This window comes from Nomascus leucogenys, chromosome 16 (assembly GCF_006542625.1).
Source record: "Nomascus leucogenys isolate Asia chromosome 16, Asia_NLE_v1, whole genome shotgun sequence".
Classification (NCBI taxonomy): domain Eukaryota; kingdom Metazoa; phylum Chordata; class Mammalia; order Primates; family Hylobatidae; genus Nomascus; species Nomascus leucogenys.
The window spans coordinates 58385112-58404784 of record NC_044396.1 but is presented as its reverse complement, the minus strand read 5'-3'; the positions used below and the strand labels follow the sequence as shown (position 1 = coordinate 58404784).

Sequence of the window (19673 nt, the reverse complement as noted above, 5' to 3'; positions counted from 1 at the left end):
ATAACAGAATGCTCAGGCTGTCAGCAATGTTCCACATGCAGTGTTCATGAATTCAGAGTCAACACTTGGACTTCTGCAAGCCCAGCTCTCTCTTAATTTCACAAAATTTAAGAAGGCTCCCACATCTTCCAATACACTTCACCTGCCAGTACTAAATTCTCATAGCCCAGGGACCCCATCTGTTTTCATGGCCAGCTGTCTTCAGGCTGCAGCTGTAGGTCCCATCCAGCAGCCTCTGCATTCTGCATGGGTGTGGCCATGGCAACAGGATATGCTTCACACCTCACTCCTTTTGGTAGAAGAACTTGCAGACAGATCCAAATGCACAGGAAACTCCATCACACAGAAGTTTGGATTCCAGCCACTTCCCATGTGAGACTATGAAATGTTCCATCTGGCTGGAACAGCTCAGAGGAGCTCTGCTCTGTTAACTATATAGGCTTGTAGAAATAGGAACTAATAACAAATCAAGTATTGGAAGCAAACACCAAATTTAAATGTGAATGCTAATTTTGCTTACTAGAAAAGTTTCTTATAGATACAAAGATCAGAACTTTTTTTTGTCACCAAGGCAATAGTTTATTAAGCCATCGGTTCATTAAATACAGCACAGAGCTTCATTATGCTCATGCTACTTTCTTTTGTGCAGAATTTTTTTTTTGAAATGGGATGTTCTTCCCATTAAATTACCTGTGAAGGAGAAACCTATTTTTCCTATTGCAGTATCATAAGGGATAATAAACACCTTAGTACATTCTATGATGCCATGTGGGAAATTGGTGTTTATTGCACTTTTCCCTCTAATTGGAAGTGAGCCAACCAAGGTGTTTCATAATGTACTTGGAGACCATTCAGACAATACCTTGGATGACACTGTTTTCTGGTCATTGAATTAATATGCAGATTATCTCTTCTTATAGCTTAGTAACCATGTTCTATTTTTAGTTAAAAAGCTTATCTTATAACCCTTCTTAGCAGAAATTATTATCCACAGGACAAGTATCAATGTAAGATAAAGTGAATCTTAATAATACCTCCAATACCCCTGACCTCCTTTTAGCCATGAACAATCCTAATTTATACATGTTTCACATGTCTTTTCATAAAGACATCATGAGAAATAAGCCTCTATCATAAACTTATACCAGAAATGTCATTTTAGTTCCTCTGTTTTTCTGCTTTCTACTTGAGGTCTACAGGACATTTGAAATACTCATTTTTATTACCGTATTGGGTATCTTTTCTTTCCTGTTGTTAAAAGGAAATGTTTGTATGAAACTGATACCTACGATACCAAATGGAATGAAGCTGCGGCAGAATTTTGCATCCGAAATGACTGACTCATATTTTCTAGCTATTTAATGTCCAGATGAGAATATAAATGGCTTTTATTGCTGAGTTACTAGAAATAGAGAATCGACAAGATAATTTGTCTTTTATTATTTTTACTGCTTGTCCCTCTAATATTGTTATTCATGTTAGAGACCATTACTGGAGTTGTAATATCTTATTCGTTGAACAATAGACCTTAGAATACCTCATGCTAAAAGCAAATGCATGAGAAATAAATGTATCCATGGATTTCAAACGGCAAAGCTGTAACTAGGATTCGTCCAGCTCATTTATGTTTGTTTCTGTAATACATAGCAACACAAGGTCTCTCAATTCTGTATAGGAGAAAAACTAGGATTCTACAACCTCAGAATGTAAAAAGGTTTTGTTAAAACATCCAGTGCTACTTAAAGAAAATAGAAACAGGAGAGAAAAGTTACCACCTTCTTTGGTCTCTCTTACAAACTCTTTTTGGCTCAGGGCAACAGAAATTTTTACATCTGTACCAGATGATATCTTCAGGCCTCTCTCTTCCTGCTGCCACCTCAATGTAGGGACAGTTTAGGCAGGATTTATGTTTTAATTATTTTCAGTAAAAAAAACCCCTAACTTAAGTTAGCTTAAATAGAAGTGAAAAATAATGGGTTAATGCAACTGAAATATTCAGAAATCATACCAGCTGCAGGTGTGGTGAGATTAATGGGCTACATGTACTTTTTTACTTTTTGTTTTGTTTTGACTAATTTCCCTTTTAGGCAGGCTTCCCCCATTGGATAACAAAGATAGGCATCAGCTGCACTAGGCAAGAATCCCAACAGATTTGTAACCTCCCTGAGGAAGACAGCGAGTTTTTAGTGTTCTGTCAAAATCTCAGGGAATACGGTCATAATTTTACCAGCTTAGATCATGAATCTATCCTTCAGTAACTCACTGCGTCTACAGGTGAGAGTTATTTGGCTGGATAGGTCACATTAGCCCCACATCCACCACAGGACTGAAAAAGTTGGTTATGGGGCAAGGGCAGTCCACAAAGGAATGTTGCATAGATTAAAGACACACATTCCCAGAAGGAAGAGAGTCCACAAAGGAATGTTGCATACAGAAACACATTCACAGAAGGACAGTCTCAAAAACAGAACCCGCTAGAGAACAAGGTCCTCTGATAGTAGGCAGATTCTAAGGCTCTTGTTGATATCGTGTATAAAGATGCCACAGAAAAATAATTCTCTGCAACTGCTCTAGTCACCTCCTCTGAATAGCCTTGTCTAAGGGGTCTTTGAAAGTGCCTCACAATGCAGAATCAATATGCAACTTCTCATGTCTTCTGCTTACTAGATAATAAGTACTTGGTGAATAATAATGAGCCTCCCAAGTGCAGGTGGAGGCCAGCTGTTTCAGCACAAGCTGTCTTTGCTTCACGTGAAACGTTTCAGAAATTGCACATATGGGGACACACAGACCAAGGGCGGCAGCATTAAACGGAAGGACACTGGTTACTGTCCAATGCTCCAAAGTATCCGCAAACTCTGAGTTTCCATGATAATCATATAATGAGCTGGCAAGTAATTAATCCCCACTGGTAGTTAACACTAAAAATGAGGCAGAGCTGCCCAATTACTCTGCAGACAAAATGTTCCCATTTAAAAAAATATATACGTGAAATGAAAACTGCATTTTACATTCTTACTCAAATGATCTAAAGATTGCAAAGACTTTTAATTCAGAGGAGTAGCTGAGAGGGCCATGTACATGATTGTTTAGTATGACTTTGGCTCATGTTTGCTAATCAAATGGGAGACTCAAAATTTTCTAGAATATCACACACCGGGGCCTGTCGTGGGGTGGGGGGAGCGGGGAGGGATAGCATTAGGAGATATATCTAATGTAAATGACGAGTTAATGGGTGCAGCACACCAACATGGCACATGTATATATATGTAACAAACCTGCACGTTGTGCACATGTACCATAGAACTTAAAGTATAATAAATAAATATATATATATATTTTTTAATGTACTAGAGATTACCATCCCTATAAGGGACTATTTTGCAAGTCAATTCAATTACAGTAACAATAACTCCAGCCCTTTATAATAAAGTTCAAATAAACAAGTAAGCTATGGCAATAGCAAGCAAACGGCTGAATAATTTTAACAGCCATTTTTTTTTAAAAAAAAGATTGAAGTTAATGTTAATAGCTTTTTATAATGGAAACTTTACAAACAGTTCTTCAAAGGCAAATGACAAAGGCAAGTGGTTTAGAATTCCCTCCCCTCAGAACCTCAGAGAAACTAAGTAATTTAATCCTAGCACTGAAACTGAAAGCTTGCTATCCGGAGGTGAAGGCATATTTGTAATGTTGTATATGTATTATGGTATATGTATCATGTCCATTATGTTTAAATAGAAGACTTTTTTCAAGTTGCTAGGCATGCTGATTTTGCTGAATACTATGTGTTCTCTTGGCAAATAGATATCATTATGTTTGTGCCAGTAAAGGATGGTTGATCATGTCACCCCCTGCTTCAAAGACCAAAATCCTTAGCCTCACCAAGAGGACTCTGGATTATCTGGCACTGGCTTACCTCTCCATCTCCATCTGGTCCCACACTCACCTTGCCCCAGACACTCTGACCATCTTTTGTGTCCTCATATGTGCCATCCTATTTCCTCTGCCTGGAACACCTCTCTAATCCTGCCCCCAGCTCCAGGAGGACTTCAACCTAGGCAGCCCCTCCATTCTCAGTGTCATGTTCCCCTGCAGCACAACCTGCTGACCCCCTCTGCTTGGCCTTCAGAGCATCTCTCAGGTAGTCTAATTGACATCCTTTCCCCAGCACACACATTATACTATTAGCTCCATGAAAGCATGGGCCATGTTTGCTTTACCCCTTATTGTATCCTGTGTTCAGCTGAGTGCCTGGCACATACTTGGATCCCCAGCATTTGTTAGAAAAATGTTCTGTGCATTTGGGAAGAGGCTGGTCAAAGGGTTTAAAAAAAAAGTTCCATGCAACCTAAAACTGCTGTTTCCCAGTAAATGTATTTTGATTTGGCAAATGTCACTATGATTAGCCTTCCTTGAATACATCAGGAAGGCCACAGTAAGAGCATTTTAGTAACTTCAGGAAATTCCTAAATAATTGTAAGGTTTCACTGACCTGAGTTAGGTCAATGACAGAAGTTAAACTAAAGCAGATTTTACCCTAAAAGAGCCAAAACTTCCTGTCAGGAAGTCAAAAAAGAAATGAGCTTTATTAAAATAGAAAGTTTAGCTTTAAAATGGGTATGTATCTAATTGTAAATATGACTCATAGGGAAGCAATTCTCCTCCTCCTCAGGGGGAGGCCCTTCGACTACTACCTCCACTGATATTTAAGTCACCCAAATGATATGCTTTGGCATGACAGCCCTTAGAATAAATAAAGTTTAAAAGATAAGAGTATAGATCTTGGCAAGGGTGATATGTTCATTTAAGTCATACCCAGCCTGCCAGGGAACTATATTAAAACTTAGAAAAATATCCCTGATCTACGGGCCTGGAAGTTTGGCATCAGTCCTTCTGGAATTCACAGACACATGAGGTTGAACCCAACAGACTCAGAGCTGCCTCTCCCCATCTAGGGTTCCAGGGATCCAGAGTCATGCATATGGCATGGTCTAAAACCTAGGCCTCCTGATAGGAAAGGTTATAATGGGTTGTACATGGCACTTAATTCTAAGACTGCATTGCTCCACATAGGAAAAGCCCTTTAGAAAGCCCACAGAGAATCTACAGATGCTCAGAAACGTGCTAACTCAGCAAATGGCATGAAACCTGCTAGAACCAGTGCTTCCTATGGAATTGCATAGCTGACATCTGGCAGATCAAGGACAAGTGTGGTCAGAACACCCTCAATAGTTCTGGCTTTCTGGACCAAGCCAGTGTTCACGCTGAATAGAACTTACTACTGGGAGGAATCAAAGAAAGATTTTAGGTTCTTCATCTTTTTTGGTTCTATGAATCCCTCTGGGAGTTTGTAAAACCTATAATACATTCTAAAAATGAGATACATAGGATTTCAAATGAAACTAAATGCAATGAGAAACAGTTATCAAATTTTAAAAGAATGAATTTCTGACACAGTCTATGTGTTTCTTTATTAATACAGTTGACCCTTGGACAACACAGGTTTGAACTGTATGGGCCCATTTATAAGTGAATTTTCTTCCATCTCTGCCACCCCAAGAAAGCAAGACAAGTCCCTCTTCTTTCTCCTCCTTCTCAGCCTACTCAGTGTGAAGAGGATAAGGATAAAGACCTTTATGATTATTCACTTCCACTTAATGTATAAACATATGTTATCTTCCTTATAATTTTCTTAATAGCATTTTCTTTTCTCTAGTTTACTTTCTTATAAGAATACAGTATATAATACATATAACACACACAATAACTATGTTATTGGTAAGGCTTCTGGTCAACAGTAGGCTATTAGTAGTTAAGTTTTTGAGGGGTCGAATGTTATATGTGGATTTTCAACTGTGTGGCAGGTCAGCACCATTAACTCTCATATTGTTCGAGTCAACTATACTTGAAATAAAAAAGTTCTAACAGCAGGTCTAATAATCATATTTTCAAAGTTGTGATGAGCATAAATGATTTTTCAAAATATCTGCAAACAACTGTAATGTGATATATTCTCTGTGACTTCTATTGGTGACAAAGTGACAGGTACTGCTAATTACTTATGTGGTTTGTGACCCACACCCATAATTAATGAATACGCCAAATTCCAATTAGAGGTCAGTAACAATAAAGATGTCATTTTCTCTGTCCAGGTTTGTGAATTAACTGAATTCTATCCATGTCAGTGAGCTACAGGTTAAAACCACCTATTTTAGAAAGATTTTAGATTAATTTTTTAAATCATTTAAACTTGGAGACTCTATGATTAACTTGACATAAGTTTGGGGTAGGGGGAAAGTTGTATATATATTGATAAATGGGTTTGAGTTTTAAAAATAGAATATAGCATATAAATCAGTAGTATTTTATGTATGATAATGAAAAAAATCAGATTGTATATAGGATATTTTCCTTACTAAAAAATTATGGTCGCTCATTCCTGGCCTTATATTCTCCCCTTATAATCAGCCCTTCTAAGTACTCCTGCTTTCTATATAAGTGTCTTTTTTTTTTTTTTTTTTTTTTTTGAGATGGAGTCTTGCTCTGTCACCCACGGTAGAGTACAGTGGCGCGATCTCTGCTCACTGCAACCTCCACCTCCCAGGTTCAAGCGCTTCTCCTCTCTCAGCCTCCCATGTAGCTGGGACTACAGGGTGCGCCAATGCACCTGGCTAATTTTTGTATTTTTAGTAAAGACGGGGATTTCACCATCTTGGCCAGGCTGGTCTCGAATTCCTGACTCATGTTCCACTCACTTCAGCCTCCCACAGTCCTGGGATTACAGGCGTGAGCCACCACGCCCGGCATATAACTGTCTTAATCTACTTGCAAACATTTACATTTTCCGAACATTTTCAGGAAACTTTCATGGCTCCTGCCCCAGTGGTTATCCTCAGTGATCACTGGTACAGTGGTGAGGTCTATAAAATTCCCTCTATTCCTTTCTATTGCCAAGTAAAATTCTATTCTGTGGAATCCATGACTCTAATTTGTTTGTCCATTCCTCAATTGATAGACATCTGGGTTATTTCCAATTTGGAGCAATTATGAACGCAGCTGCTGTAAGCTTTTGAGTTCTCTGAATCCAACCTTAGTCTTAGGCCCCATGGACCAAGGCCTTGGGCTGGCTTTTCCCCAGCTTTTCTGCCCCTCCCTCTTCATGTGGCACCAAACTATGCTCTATATGGCTTGCAGACCTCTGCTTTGGATAAGCGCAGAACCCTGGGCCCTATAGTTTCTGCCCTTCTCCTAGTTGTGTAAGGCTTTTCACATGAGAGAAAAATCTGGGGTGGTACGTGGGATTTTGTGCATGTTCCTAAGGGCAGGGTCTCAGTACCTGCACACCTGTGGAACCAAAGGGGGCTTTCTCTGGTCAACTTCTCTGTCCCCAAAATTTCTGATTAAGTACTAAGTAAAGGTCCCTGGGAAAGAACTCGTGGATGGGCACAGATTTCCCTTGTGTCTGAGGCTCCCAGTTACTCTTAACTATCCTACTGGCCCTCACTTGATTTTTAAGAATTAGAAATTTTCACTAATTTCTTCTTCTTCACTTTTTACGTTTAATTTTTTTTAATTGTGGTAAAATACACATGACATTACATTTACCATGTGAACCGTTTTTAAGTGTACACTTCAGTGACATCCAGTACCTTCATACCGTTGTGCAACTGTCACCACCATCTATCTCTAGTAGTCTTTTCACCTTTCAAAGCTGAAACTCTGTACCCATTAAACACTGACTCCCTATGCCCACATCGCCCATCCCCTTGCAACCACCATTCTACTTTCTGTCTCTATGAATTTAAGTCAGAGACACAGAGGAGAAAGCCATGAGATGATGAAGATGGAGATTGGTGGCGTGATGAGTCTATAAACCAACAAATGCCGGGGACTGCCAGCAAAACTAGAAGCTAAGAGAAAGGCATGAAGCAGATTCTCCCCATACAGCCTCCAAAGCCCGAATGGCCGTGCCAACACCTTAACTTTAGACTTCTAGCCTCTAGAACCGTGAGAGAATACATTTCTGTTGTTTTAAGCTACCCAGTTCGTGGTAGTTTGTTATGTAGCCTTAGGAAATGAAAACAGTATTTCTGTTTACCATATAGACATTGTTGAGATAATACACTCAAGGGTTTTGGGTTTCCTTTTCTTTTTCTAGTAATTCATGATCACTAAAGCAAGTTTCTGCATCCTGAATGGACATCAGTCTAATGTGCCTGCCCAGCAGGCACATTATCATTTATTCCCCTCTTCCAGTAGTAACAGATTATAGATTATGCTTTCGGACTATTGGTCAAAATGGCCTATTCTTCCCCCAAGCTCTGTCTCTCTCTCTCTCTGTCCTTTCTAAATGCTGAGTCTTGAGAACAGTGACACAATGATGGAAAATAGCTAGAGCTGATCCATTCCAGCACTGGGATATTATCCTGTCCAAGATCCTGCTCTTCAGAATTTCCTTCAATTCCATAAACTCCTCCATCACCCATCCAATGGATTCCTTTCTGCTTAATCTGAATAGAATACACTTCCATTTAAGTCAGTGAAGGAACTCTGATAAGTTACAACATCATAACTTTGAGTTTTGTTCTGTTTTAAGATTTACCTTATTTGGACTTACTACTATTAGTAAGTTCCAGTGAAATTTCAGCCTTACTCCATTCCCTTCCACAGAATAATCTAAATGATTAGCTCAGAGCTTTTCTATGTACAGTTATCTATAATGTATCTATTACTGTTTTTGCAATTCTCTGTGCTTCAGTCAGAAGAGGCAGTTGATGGAAAACATTTTAAAAGTGCATAGTTTCTAACTAAGCTACTAACAACCTTTTATTTTCAGTCCCATTAGCAAAAATAAGAACTGCAATACCAAAGAAAACTTTACCCATAATATTTAGGGACAAACATAATGTGTGCATGATACTCAAACACAAAACTCTTAATATATTATATAATCAACAGCTATGCCTTAAAGGCTATGTTAAAATGATCTCTCTCTAGGTATTTCTTAAAATTACAGAATATTTTTACCATGCCAGAATGGTAATTTTTTCTTCTTAGTTGTTCATTTCATATTTCAGATAATTAAAAACTGTATCTGAAACATTCACATGACTTTATGCTTTCTCTGTTATACACCCACCAGTGTAACTGCTGATCTGAAATTTAAAAACATGCTGGCAAAGAGGTAAAAATCTCACTTCAATGATACTTTAGTCATGTGAGAGAACACCTTTCAACTTCTTTGGTCTTCTTAAGAATTTAAGAACCTAAATAGATGTAACAGATAATGCAAGTCTGCTTCATTTCTGTGGTTTTTAATTTTCGAACTGCATTGTGCTAGAGTATCTCCCCCACCTCCCATGTTGGAAACTACATATGGAAAAACCAATTGCTACATTGACATACTTACCACAAGTAGACTACATTTTATAGTAGCCTGAAAGCTACTAACTTTAAAAATGCAAAGATACGTGATTTTATTTTCCCATTTTAAGACATTTTAAAATAAGGCACTTACATTTATTTATGTGACTAAGCCATTTGGATGAATGAAAACAGAAGAAAATATTTTTCACTCAAAGCCATTTATCATGGCTGTTAACATTCTTCTGCTTAATATGTTATGTATGACATCCAGTCACTGTGATCTATGCAAAGGGTGAAAAATAAATGTGAGAAAACATCCTTAGTCCATTAATATATTAATTAAAAAAGTAAGATCACATTTTATCTTAGAAAATGACTGCATTTAAGAGACTGCATTCAACAGCCCTAATGGATGATGTAGAATTTTTTTTTAATATACAAACATTTAACAAGTTAACCTTTCTGGAATTTTTTTTTAGTTGCCCATGTTTGTAGAGACTAAGACTTGTTTGTTGCATAAATCTTAGTAGCCTTCCTGTAAAGTGTAATTTGGTATGTAGATAAAGGACCAGAGGTTAGTAAGGTAACCCAGGAACAAAGGAATAAATCACTGGATGTTAGATTAACAATTTACATGATAACAGCTTCTCCTGACTTTTATCAGAAAACAGTGATTCTACTACCTAGTATCTAATGTAAGAAAATATGTTAATTTGTTCCTTGAACAAACAGTTGTTTGTAGCAAAACATAAATTCTAGTGTGTACCCAGCCAGTCTAATGATGTAGATTGAAGGAAGAGAGCTAATGTGCACTGGTGTCATTAATCTTGAAAATTCAGATCAATCATTGGAAACACATATTCAGTAATGGTACAGAAAGAATCCTCTAGACTTTAACCATGACCCAGATGAAATAAAATCATGACTCTAACATTTTTCTTTGGGGCCAAACAGTAACATAAATGCTGTGGTGGCTTCTTATTGTGCTAGCATACAATCAGCATACAAACAGCAATCCCTCAATTTTCTATGGGAAAACACACTTCCTAAACCAGTATATTCCACCTTTCCAGCCACTATGACTGGTGGAGGGCTCTTGACCTGACCAGGGATATTTGCTGGAATTTCTAGGAAGAGCAGCTTCCTCTTTCCTCTGTAAAAGGTACGGGAAGAGACTGTCCTCTTCACTAGGTTTGAACCTGGGAACACGAAGCTCTGAAAGCTTCTGGTAGCCATCTTAGAACCCTGAAGAGTAAGCCTGTCAAGGACATAGCCAAGACTTAGGAAGAGGAGCTAAGAAATTGCAATGGAAACTGCAGTGCAACTGGTCACATGGTGTGAGCCCTGAATCAGGTCCTGCCTAGAGTCACATAGAGCTCCCGGCTCCACTCACTCACACAGTCATGAATCATGTCTCTCTTTTTTTCGCTCAAGAAACTTGAGATCAGGCTTTATGAGTCTTGAGAGTAAAACAGTTGGAACTAATTCAAGCATAAATGATCACTTGCAAGGGCACAGCTGAAGTGTGGTGGAATTAGCAGAGTACAAGGACAAAGAGGATGCCAGACATCATGCTAGCATCTTTACTTGCTTATGTCACCGAATCATCACAGGAATCACAACCTATAATCCAGTGGATATGATTCTCAAAAAGTAGTAAGGTAGAAAGTAATTTGCCCAATTTTTTGTAGCTAGTAACTGAGGAATAGAGATTTGAATACAAACTTGTGTGGTGCTAAAGAGAATGTTCTTTCAAACTTTCCATCTGTTCTGGTTTCCAACTTTAAGTCTTTCATTATTCCAATTGATCATATGTATATCAGTCACCATAAATTACAAATAAGAATACATACAGTATTTATTTTACAATGAACAACATACAACAGGTTTTCAGATTTTTATTGAATCTGAAACGCTTCAATAAACCATAATGGCAACAACACTAAACTGGTATAAAAACATCTATTAACTTAATAACGGAATTATCAGCAAGGGCCAATCTTCAATTTTCTGATCATAAAAAAATGCATCCTAGTTGAAAGACATTATGCATATGGTATTGTTTGGTTTTGGATATCTTTACCTAAAGCTCTAGTTATGTTCATCCCAATTAGGAAAAAATAAAAAGGCGTTTCATCTTTTTGACAATTTAGGTGAATACCTGAATTGAACATAATTAGAGACCCATCAGTTACCTTTTTTTTTTGCCTCTAACAGAATCTAACAACTGAAAGGAGAAGCTCTTGAGCTAAATATAGGTTCTTGAGCATTTTTAAATAAACAGAAGAAACATGGATTTAACCAAGAAAATGAGCATGCTCTTAAGAAGGAGAAGGTTTGGATGGAGATTTTGAAAACTGTAAACTAAGCTGAAATGATGCAGAGTGACTACTGACCTCGGGCAAATCACTTCATAATTATCTTCATTTTAAAGATGAAGAAATAAAAGTTACATAAAGTTAAGCTCATCTAAAGTCACAAACCACTAAGCAGGAGTGCCAGATTTGACTGCAAAGCTCTTGATCCTCCCTAAATGTCTGTGCCTCTTTCCTTGTAAATGGGTAGTTAGTATTCTGGCTCATTAGTCAGTCTTTTCCAAACACATCAGTTGATTGTCAAACCTGGTCAAAACACTGTTGTTCAAATCAAAATTGCAAAAATCAGGCTTCATAATCCAGAAGGCTGAGTTCAGTGTTTTGGTCAGTGGGGTCCCAGACCAAGGTCAAGCAATATGCCATGTAATTCTGTAAAACAGACTACAGCCTGCACCTATTACTGTGCCCCCAATGACAAACAGCGTGTCTCTTTTACCTTCTTTAGGAGGATAGAGACAATTCTGAATCACAAAATCAGAAGGAACCACATCAGCCATCTGAGCCCAGGATTCAGGTTCTAAATGACACCACATAATGAATATTCCAGAGATAGAAGAGACACACTATTTATAAAGAAGGCTGAAAGCCTGGGGAAATGTTCCAGGCTATTTGTTTCTTAAGACGAATAAGCATTTGTAAACAAAAGTAAAACCTTCCACAAACAAGGATGCCTTTTTCCTGCACTGCTATTACTTATCTTTAACAATTATAAGATAAAATGAAATTTTAAAAAAAGATACTCTCTTTGCCTTTGCTACAGCATAAATTTCAAAATCTTGCTCTGTGTGTGTGTGTGTGTGTGTGTGTGTGTGTGTGTGTGTGTGTGTTGTTGCTCCTGAATTCAGCAAGAACAACATAAGGTGTTTGATAAAATTCTCACATGACCCTCCTTCCAGCTGGGACAATAATTGACATGCCAGAGTAAGCAGCAAGTTTGTTTTTAGGTAAACGGAGCTGCCATCTTATCAATATTTCCTTTTCCCCCAAATAAATATGGTTTCTCCAAATAAGTATACTTTAAAGCATAGGTATTCCCTAGTACCCAAAATAACAAAAGTGCTCAGTTCTGTAGCCTTTATATTAATCTCCCCAAAATAGTGACACACAATGTTCAGTCTTTGAAAGTGTGTGGTGAGAGCCTTTGCTGCAAACACCATTAGAACAGAACTGATTTGAAATTCTGCTTCCTCTAACTACCAGTGCCAGCCAGCCCATTGTCTTCTACCACTGTGGCTATTAGAAGTGCAAAAAGGCACACATGCATTCAACAAGTATCTGCAGGGAAGGAAACCACCTCTCCTTGCTCAGATGTCAAACAAAATCAATAATCATTTGCTAAGGAAAGGAAAAGGGAGACAAGAATTGACCCCTTTCACCTCAAATCTCTCATTTCCTCCTTGTCTAGGCTGTACAGAAATCCATGTAACTGTTTTCCCCTTAACGATTTCTTCTGCCTTCTGCATCTCACCAATTGTGTTCTGAAGTCTTTTCAAGAATCATGAAATATCTCTACAATTGCTCCAAATCCAATGAAAATGAATGCCCAGCTTATGTTTCTTTGTACAGATAGACTTTTAGAGATATATCTGAGTATTGCAAATGCAAGAGTCCCAGTGTCTAGAACAGAACCTGCTACTGCTGAGTTTACAAGTGCTTATTGAATTTACAAATATGATTATCATTGGTTCAAATCATATTTATTGGGTTTTCACGTAGTCCAATGACAGGGGCATTCTATCAATACCAGTGTTGCTTACACTGAAATCATGTTTTCCTCAGTTCTTTCACTATTCCCTTGGGAAAGAGGAAGCCTCTCTAATAGCAAGAATATGCAATTGAACAAACCAATTCAGTAAATATACAAGCACAGAAACTGAGGTTGCCTTTGTGAAAAACAAAGGCTCTCCCCACTGCCTTTTTCCAAGACAGGCACAAATCCCCATTCCACCTAGAAGCAGAAAAGAGCTGTTTGCGTTTGTACGCACAGGAGAAAGGGCGGGGCTGGGGGGGGCGGTTCCTGGGTGCCCGAGTCTTAGCAGGAGTATCAAGTCTGCTGCAACACAAATCCCTGAGGGACAGTAATAGGTAAGGGTGATTGGAATGGTTATTAGAACAAGAAAGGAAGTAAGCAACCCTAATGATGATATCTTCGGAATGAATTCTGAAACAAACCAGTAACAAAAATGGGTGGAATGGTGAGACAGAAGAGGGGGTAGAAACAATGACCAAATTTTAGTTTCACTAGGCCTCACTGTGTTAATGACAAGGCTTTTACCTAATAAGTGCTCTGAGTTCCTGAATGCAGGGGATATTAGAACAGTATCTTATTACATTTATGAGTGTAAGGTATTGTTCCTCCTTTCTAGGCAATGTATTGTGCTACAGAATCGAAAGGCTTGATGCTTCTCAATAAGCTCCATGCTGTCGATTTCAAACGGAAATTAAATACAGAACGAGAAAATTATACGAAATTCTTACCTTCCTATGTAGATACCTATAAATACTAAGGTTTCATTTTGGAATATTTTGGGGGGTTTCAAATAAATATTTGTCTAACATTTTTCTCTGATTGTTCAATCCCTCACTTGATAAAGAACTTACAAGTTGTAATTTTAATTAAATTCCTTTTAATTAAAAATTAAGATTATTACTTTTAAAAAGCAATTACCAAACAAGTTCAGTGAAATTAGTATAGCGGAATAGTTTTGATTCGGTTTTATCAAACAATGTTTACTTAGCTTACATGCACATATGCATATAATTCACCTTTTAGAAATTCTCAATATGTCTGAGGATTTTTTGTTTGTTTGTTTTTTAAAGGCTGAAAAACAGTTCTGCCAAAAGGAAGCGTCTTTAATTTCCTTAAAACAAGTGTTTTTGAACATGGGACCATTTTGCAAAGAAAGTCTCTTATTAACTACTCTTGATTTTCAAGATGGACTTCCAGCAGGAATATTTGAAAGTATCCTAAAAGGGGTTGCTTTTAACGTTAAGCACATCTTGTGGAAAGCCAGGTTTCTCAAATTAAGCATTACTGACATTTGGGCTGGATAATTGCAGGAGGCTGTCCAGTTTATTGTAGAATGTTTGCAGCATCCCTGGCCTGGTCCACCAGACACCAGCAGCACCTCTCCCCCAAAGTTGTGACAATCAAAAATTTCTCCAGCCATTGTCAGTATCCCCTAGGGGGCAAAACTGCCCCCAGTGGAGAATCACTGCTCTAAGCCTATCAATAAGATCTATCCCTAAAGTGAGAGAAAGTGATTTATCTTCTTCCACTTTGACTGACATCTCTATTTCTCATTCTGCTTCCTCAAGCCATTTCACCACCTTTACTTTCTTCTTCTTCTTCTTCTTTTTTTTCTTCTTTGTAATGACTTTATCTTAGGGCAACAAAGATTCCATTGACTATTTTCTAAAGCTTACCAGGATTTGGGGAACAATCCTCCAGAAAAAAAGTGTCCAGTTAGGCTTCCATTTAAGGACTAGGAACCAGCCCAAGGGTACAATCCTTTGTATTTCAAATGCAGGAGGTGGGGAGTAAAAGATTCTCTCATCTCACATTAAATTTAGCATTCTATAATGAAGCCTTTTCCTTCACACACTCATAAGATCTACCGGGACCTAACCTCTGCTTTTTCATGACACCCTAATCAATTTGGCACTTTCCCTCTTCCGTGACCCCCAAACAAAACAACACAGGCAAACATATCAGATGATGTTTTATTTGAACAGCATTCTGTGCAGAACAGAATTAATGGCTGAAATGATCATTTATTTTACCTTCACATGATTTATAATAATGACTGAAAAAAAATCGTAGCCATAAAAGCCAAGAATGACAGCAGAAGTCTTTTTATTCAAATTTCCCACCTTACAGATGTCCAGAATAATCAACATATCTCAAAGGGTATATTTCAAAAACGTACTAGCAACTCAGCCAGCCACTGTCACATGGAATAAGAAGACATGCCCTGGCCATTAGAACCGTGCTGTCCTCGCTCTTGTGTCCCTCCACGGGACAGACATCACCTTGCAAGACAACCCGTGCCACTGTCCCCAACAGTTTTCCACAGAGTTCTTGTTTCCCTTCATCTGAATCTTCTCTGTGCAATTTGATGTCCTGAACTATTTCTGACGGTTGCACACAAGATCTCAGGGACTGGATCTTTTAGTTATGAGACCAGCCCTCTTTGACAGCAAACAGTAGGTACAGTGCTTGCTCTCCCTTCTTTGCATCCTTCCTATGTTGCCTTCATCCTCATTTCCTGCATCTGATAAAGTTTCTCTGAAAATGTGAAACCGACGACAGAACATGGCAAGCTGGATGGAGAAGCCGACAACCCCTCCCCCACTCTCACCCAACGCCGGGCCGGTCCTGTTTCGGATCCCGCACACTGTGGAAGCTTCTTGCCTCCTTGTTTTGGTGGGTGAAATCTTTGCTGTTCAAAACGGCGTTTTTGCATAGAGATTTTAGGACGTGTTTATTCTAGTAACCTAGTGTTTTCTTTTTCCGCTATATTTACATGCGGAGAACTCCAGGGAGGCCCCCGCCAGAGATCCCTTAAATGCTGGTCCCTGTCCCTGCTTCTCGGCCCCGCTGGCCTTTTGGAGCCATCGTGCTTCCCTGCCCGCAGGCAACAATCACAGCATCACCTGCAAGGGGCAGCAGAGTGAACCGCGGACCCCCGGAGTGACGCCTTGGAGATGGACCCTTTGGATTTGGGAACCCCTCTGACAGCCGGGACTCCCAGGATTCCCTTCCATAGAGGGAGTCCACGGTGGTCGCAGCCGGCAGCTGAGTCCTCCTTAGAGTGCCGAATCAGAGAAGACCCGCATCAGGTTTGGGATGTAAGGGGAGAGGGAGAGGTTAGAAAGAGGCATCATTGGATAAGCAAAGAATGCTACCCTGGGAAAAGGAGGCAGAAAAGACGTAGGGAAGCATGTTCCCCTTAATCCCTTCCCCGTGCCGCCCGTAGATCCCTGGATCTTCTTGTCATGGAGACAGGCTGCAGCCACACACGCGACCCCGGGCCGGAAACATGCACACGCGAGAGCACACACGCACACACACGCCCCGCCGCGAGTTGCACGCTGCAGACTTCTGCCTGACTTCCCGGCCAAAAACACCGCACCTCTGGGGCCAGACCATGAATTCCTGTGGCCTAGAACTGACACCACTCCCCCTACCCCACCCTACCCTCGCAATACACACATTCATACCCTACACTGCACCCTGAGCGTGCCGGGAACCACTTAAGGGAAGCCCGAGCAGCTCCCCCCACCGTAAACGACTACCTTCCCCACCACCTGATGTCTATTTAAATCTCCTACAAGCTCGCCTACAGCGAGCCGAGGTGCGTCCAAGCCAGGTAGTAGACGGAGGAGGAGCCTGGGTGAAAGTGAACCTCACAGAACAGTACTAAATCACTATTCAAGGGGGAAGCACGGGGAAGCCTCCAACCCTCTCCTGAACCTTTCAGGCCCTACCAGCAGCCCAGTTCCTCCGCCCGATACTGCACAGCTCCCCTTCTCTTCACCCAAATCCCTCAGCGATTTTCCAGTCGGCCCTCCAGGCCACTTTCTACATCCATCCTTTTCCCCAGCCAGTTCCCAACATGTGGCCTCGCGTACTTTAACCGGAGACAGATTCCAGGCTGACTCCATCATGATGTGCCCCCTAACCTTGTACTGATTCCCCAAATTATCCGAGTCCACTCTTCCCTCCGGAGCACACTGTCCCTTCCACCGGCGTCCTTTGCTTTCGTCCAAATCCGCTTTCCACGCGCCCCACTTTCCACCCATCCTCCTGCCGCTCTGGTCAAGACACGCTTGCCCTCCACTCTGCGCCCCCAACACTGTGCTCTCACGCTGCTCCCACTCTATCCCCCGGCGACACCCCCACTTTCCTTCTGCGGCTGTCCCTGGCCGGGCTCCCGCGCCCCAAACCCAGCCTCCCCGCCCAGTCCCCTCCCTCGCAGAGCGGTCTTTCCTTCTTCCCAAGTCCGCCCTCAGGGCCCCCGCTGGAGCTAGTTCTGCCCTCCTGCTCTGCCCGTCGTCCCCGCTCGAGCATCCCAATGGCCACCCGCTTTCAAATTGGCTAAGTGGCTCGGAGAGGCGCCAGGCACAGGGGGCAGAGGCCAGCCGGCTCTCCTGGGCGCCAGCCGCGCTTCCCGCTATGCCTCCTGGACTCCCCCGGGCGCCAAGCCCTCGCCCCAACGCCCAGCAGCCTCACAAACTTACTTGCGGGTCGCCAGGAGGGGGCTGCGGTGAGCGGCGGCGGGCCTCGCGGCGGCGAGTGCGCCCCTCTCGGCGGGGCTGGGCGGCGCGGCGCCGGCGCTGAGCTCCTGCGGCCGCGAGGTGAATGGGCTCAGCCTGACGCAGCCCAGCTCTGCCCCCGCTGCCGCCGGAGCCGCCGAGCGCTTGCAGACATGCTCAGTTTCCGGACCTGCCCGCGTGGAAGCTACCAAGAGCCGGCAGCGGCGGGGGAGACCGAGAGGAGCCGCGGGGCGCCGCGAGCCGGAGGCTACCACGCCGGGGGCGGGGGGAGCCACGCACCGCTAAAAATAGCTCCTGCGGAAGCCAATCTGGCTTAGCGCGCACCTTTCCCCGCGCGCGGTCCCTCTGTCTCGGGTTCGGGCTTCTGCGCTGGCTACCGCGTTGGGGACCGGAGCTCGCTGAGTCCTGCCAGGCGTCTGCCTGCAGTAGGATCCCCATCTGGGTGGAGACGGGGCCTCCAGTTCAGGCGCCCACTCGAATAGCCTGGACTAAGCCAGAGCTGCCCCGATTTCGGGGTCCTGCCTGTCGGGCAGCTGTAATACTAGGTTCTCCCTAGAGAAGCAGAGGAAAGTTTTGTTAAAGCGATAAAAAAGCTTCTGCGCTACAAGGAAATTTGTTCAGATTTACGGAGAAAAAAATGTTTTTCAGATGCTTTGGTTGCTGGGAAAAACAAGGAGGAAAGGAAGGCGAAGTCTGACAGCCTAGAGAGGGACCCAAGGCAGCTTGGAGCGGGCTGAAGGAGGTTCTGCAAAGAGCTTCTAAAATTCAGAATTCTTTGCAAGGCGTTTGTGACTCCTCATTCCGCAGTGTTTTGCATAATTCGTTGACAACCCACCCTGACCTTGGAGATTTTCTTGTTCCTGTCACCTGAACTGTAATTTACTTTCTCCGCATGCTGCCTTCACTCCTTCACCCTCCAACCCGGTTTTAAATTGCAAAACGAAAAGGGCGCAAACTCTGGATGGGTAGATTCCCAGACCTGAACTGGAACCTCGCTGTTCTGTAACCTTGAGGAAAGGAGCTGGTCCTGTTGCGAGTTCGGGATGTATCCCAGATCTCCTGTGCATCCAGCAAACACTTTAAGCGTAGGAACCATTCAGCCACCTCACCTGCAAATTAGGTATTTCCCGCTATTAGTGTTCACTCTATTCTACTTTAATTTCTGATCATTATTATTTTTTAATTCTGTTCTTTAAAGTGAGAGGTACAGATATTTCCTGGGTCAAATTTCCGTCTTGTTTCACTCACCTCTCAACAGCCACCCAATGACAGAATCATTATTATTCCCATTTGACAGACAGGGATGTTGAAATTTAGCTACAGGCGCTCATCGCTTGCCTGGAATAATAAGAGTGTTGAACCTAGGGTCGGCCAGACTAGAAACTTTCATGGTTTCCGCATAACCTATTTCCCCGAGTCAATAGCTTTACCTGAGATAAGGGATCAAGAAAATTAGATACTATTCTGAGTGGCGTGGCGTGTCAACAATAAGCCGATTGATAAGCCGATTGCGGGTTTTGTTCTCCATTATTTTCCCCTAATTTATTACGAGCATTCGCAGCTTAAATTTTCTGTTATGTTGAAACTGATAGCGTTTCATTTTTATTCTATCAGAAAGAATTTACTGAGAATCTTCTACAAGCAATGTAT

The 19673-nt window shown here is 41.4% G+C and overlaps 2 protein-coding genes across 3 annotated transcripts in view; both read right to left on the bottom strand.

The window, feature by feature from the left end:
- OXR1 (oxidation resistance 1) overlaps positions 1-18204 on the bottom strand; it is a 489542-nt gene extending 471338 nt beyond the window's left edge. For both annotated transcript variants that reach the window (XM_012508055.2, XM_012508063.2), the window contains exon 1: positions 17988-18204. The gene's annotated coding sequence lies outside the window, so the exon portion shown is untranslated. The remainder of the gene's footprint in view (positions 1-17987) is intronic.
- LOC115830644 lies at positions 15583-18461 on the bottom strand. Its single transcript, XM_030795088.1, has 2 exons — positions 18212-18461; positions 15583-17974 (listed from the first exon to the last, which is right to left on the bottom strand). The coding sequence occupies exons 1-2, from the start codon at positions 18459-18461 to the stop codon at positions 17175-17177; spliced, it is 1050 nt and encodes a 349-aa protein (XP_030650948.1). The 3' UTR covers positions 15583-17174.
- Positions 18462-19673: the final 1212 nt, after the last annotated feature.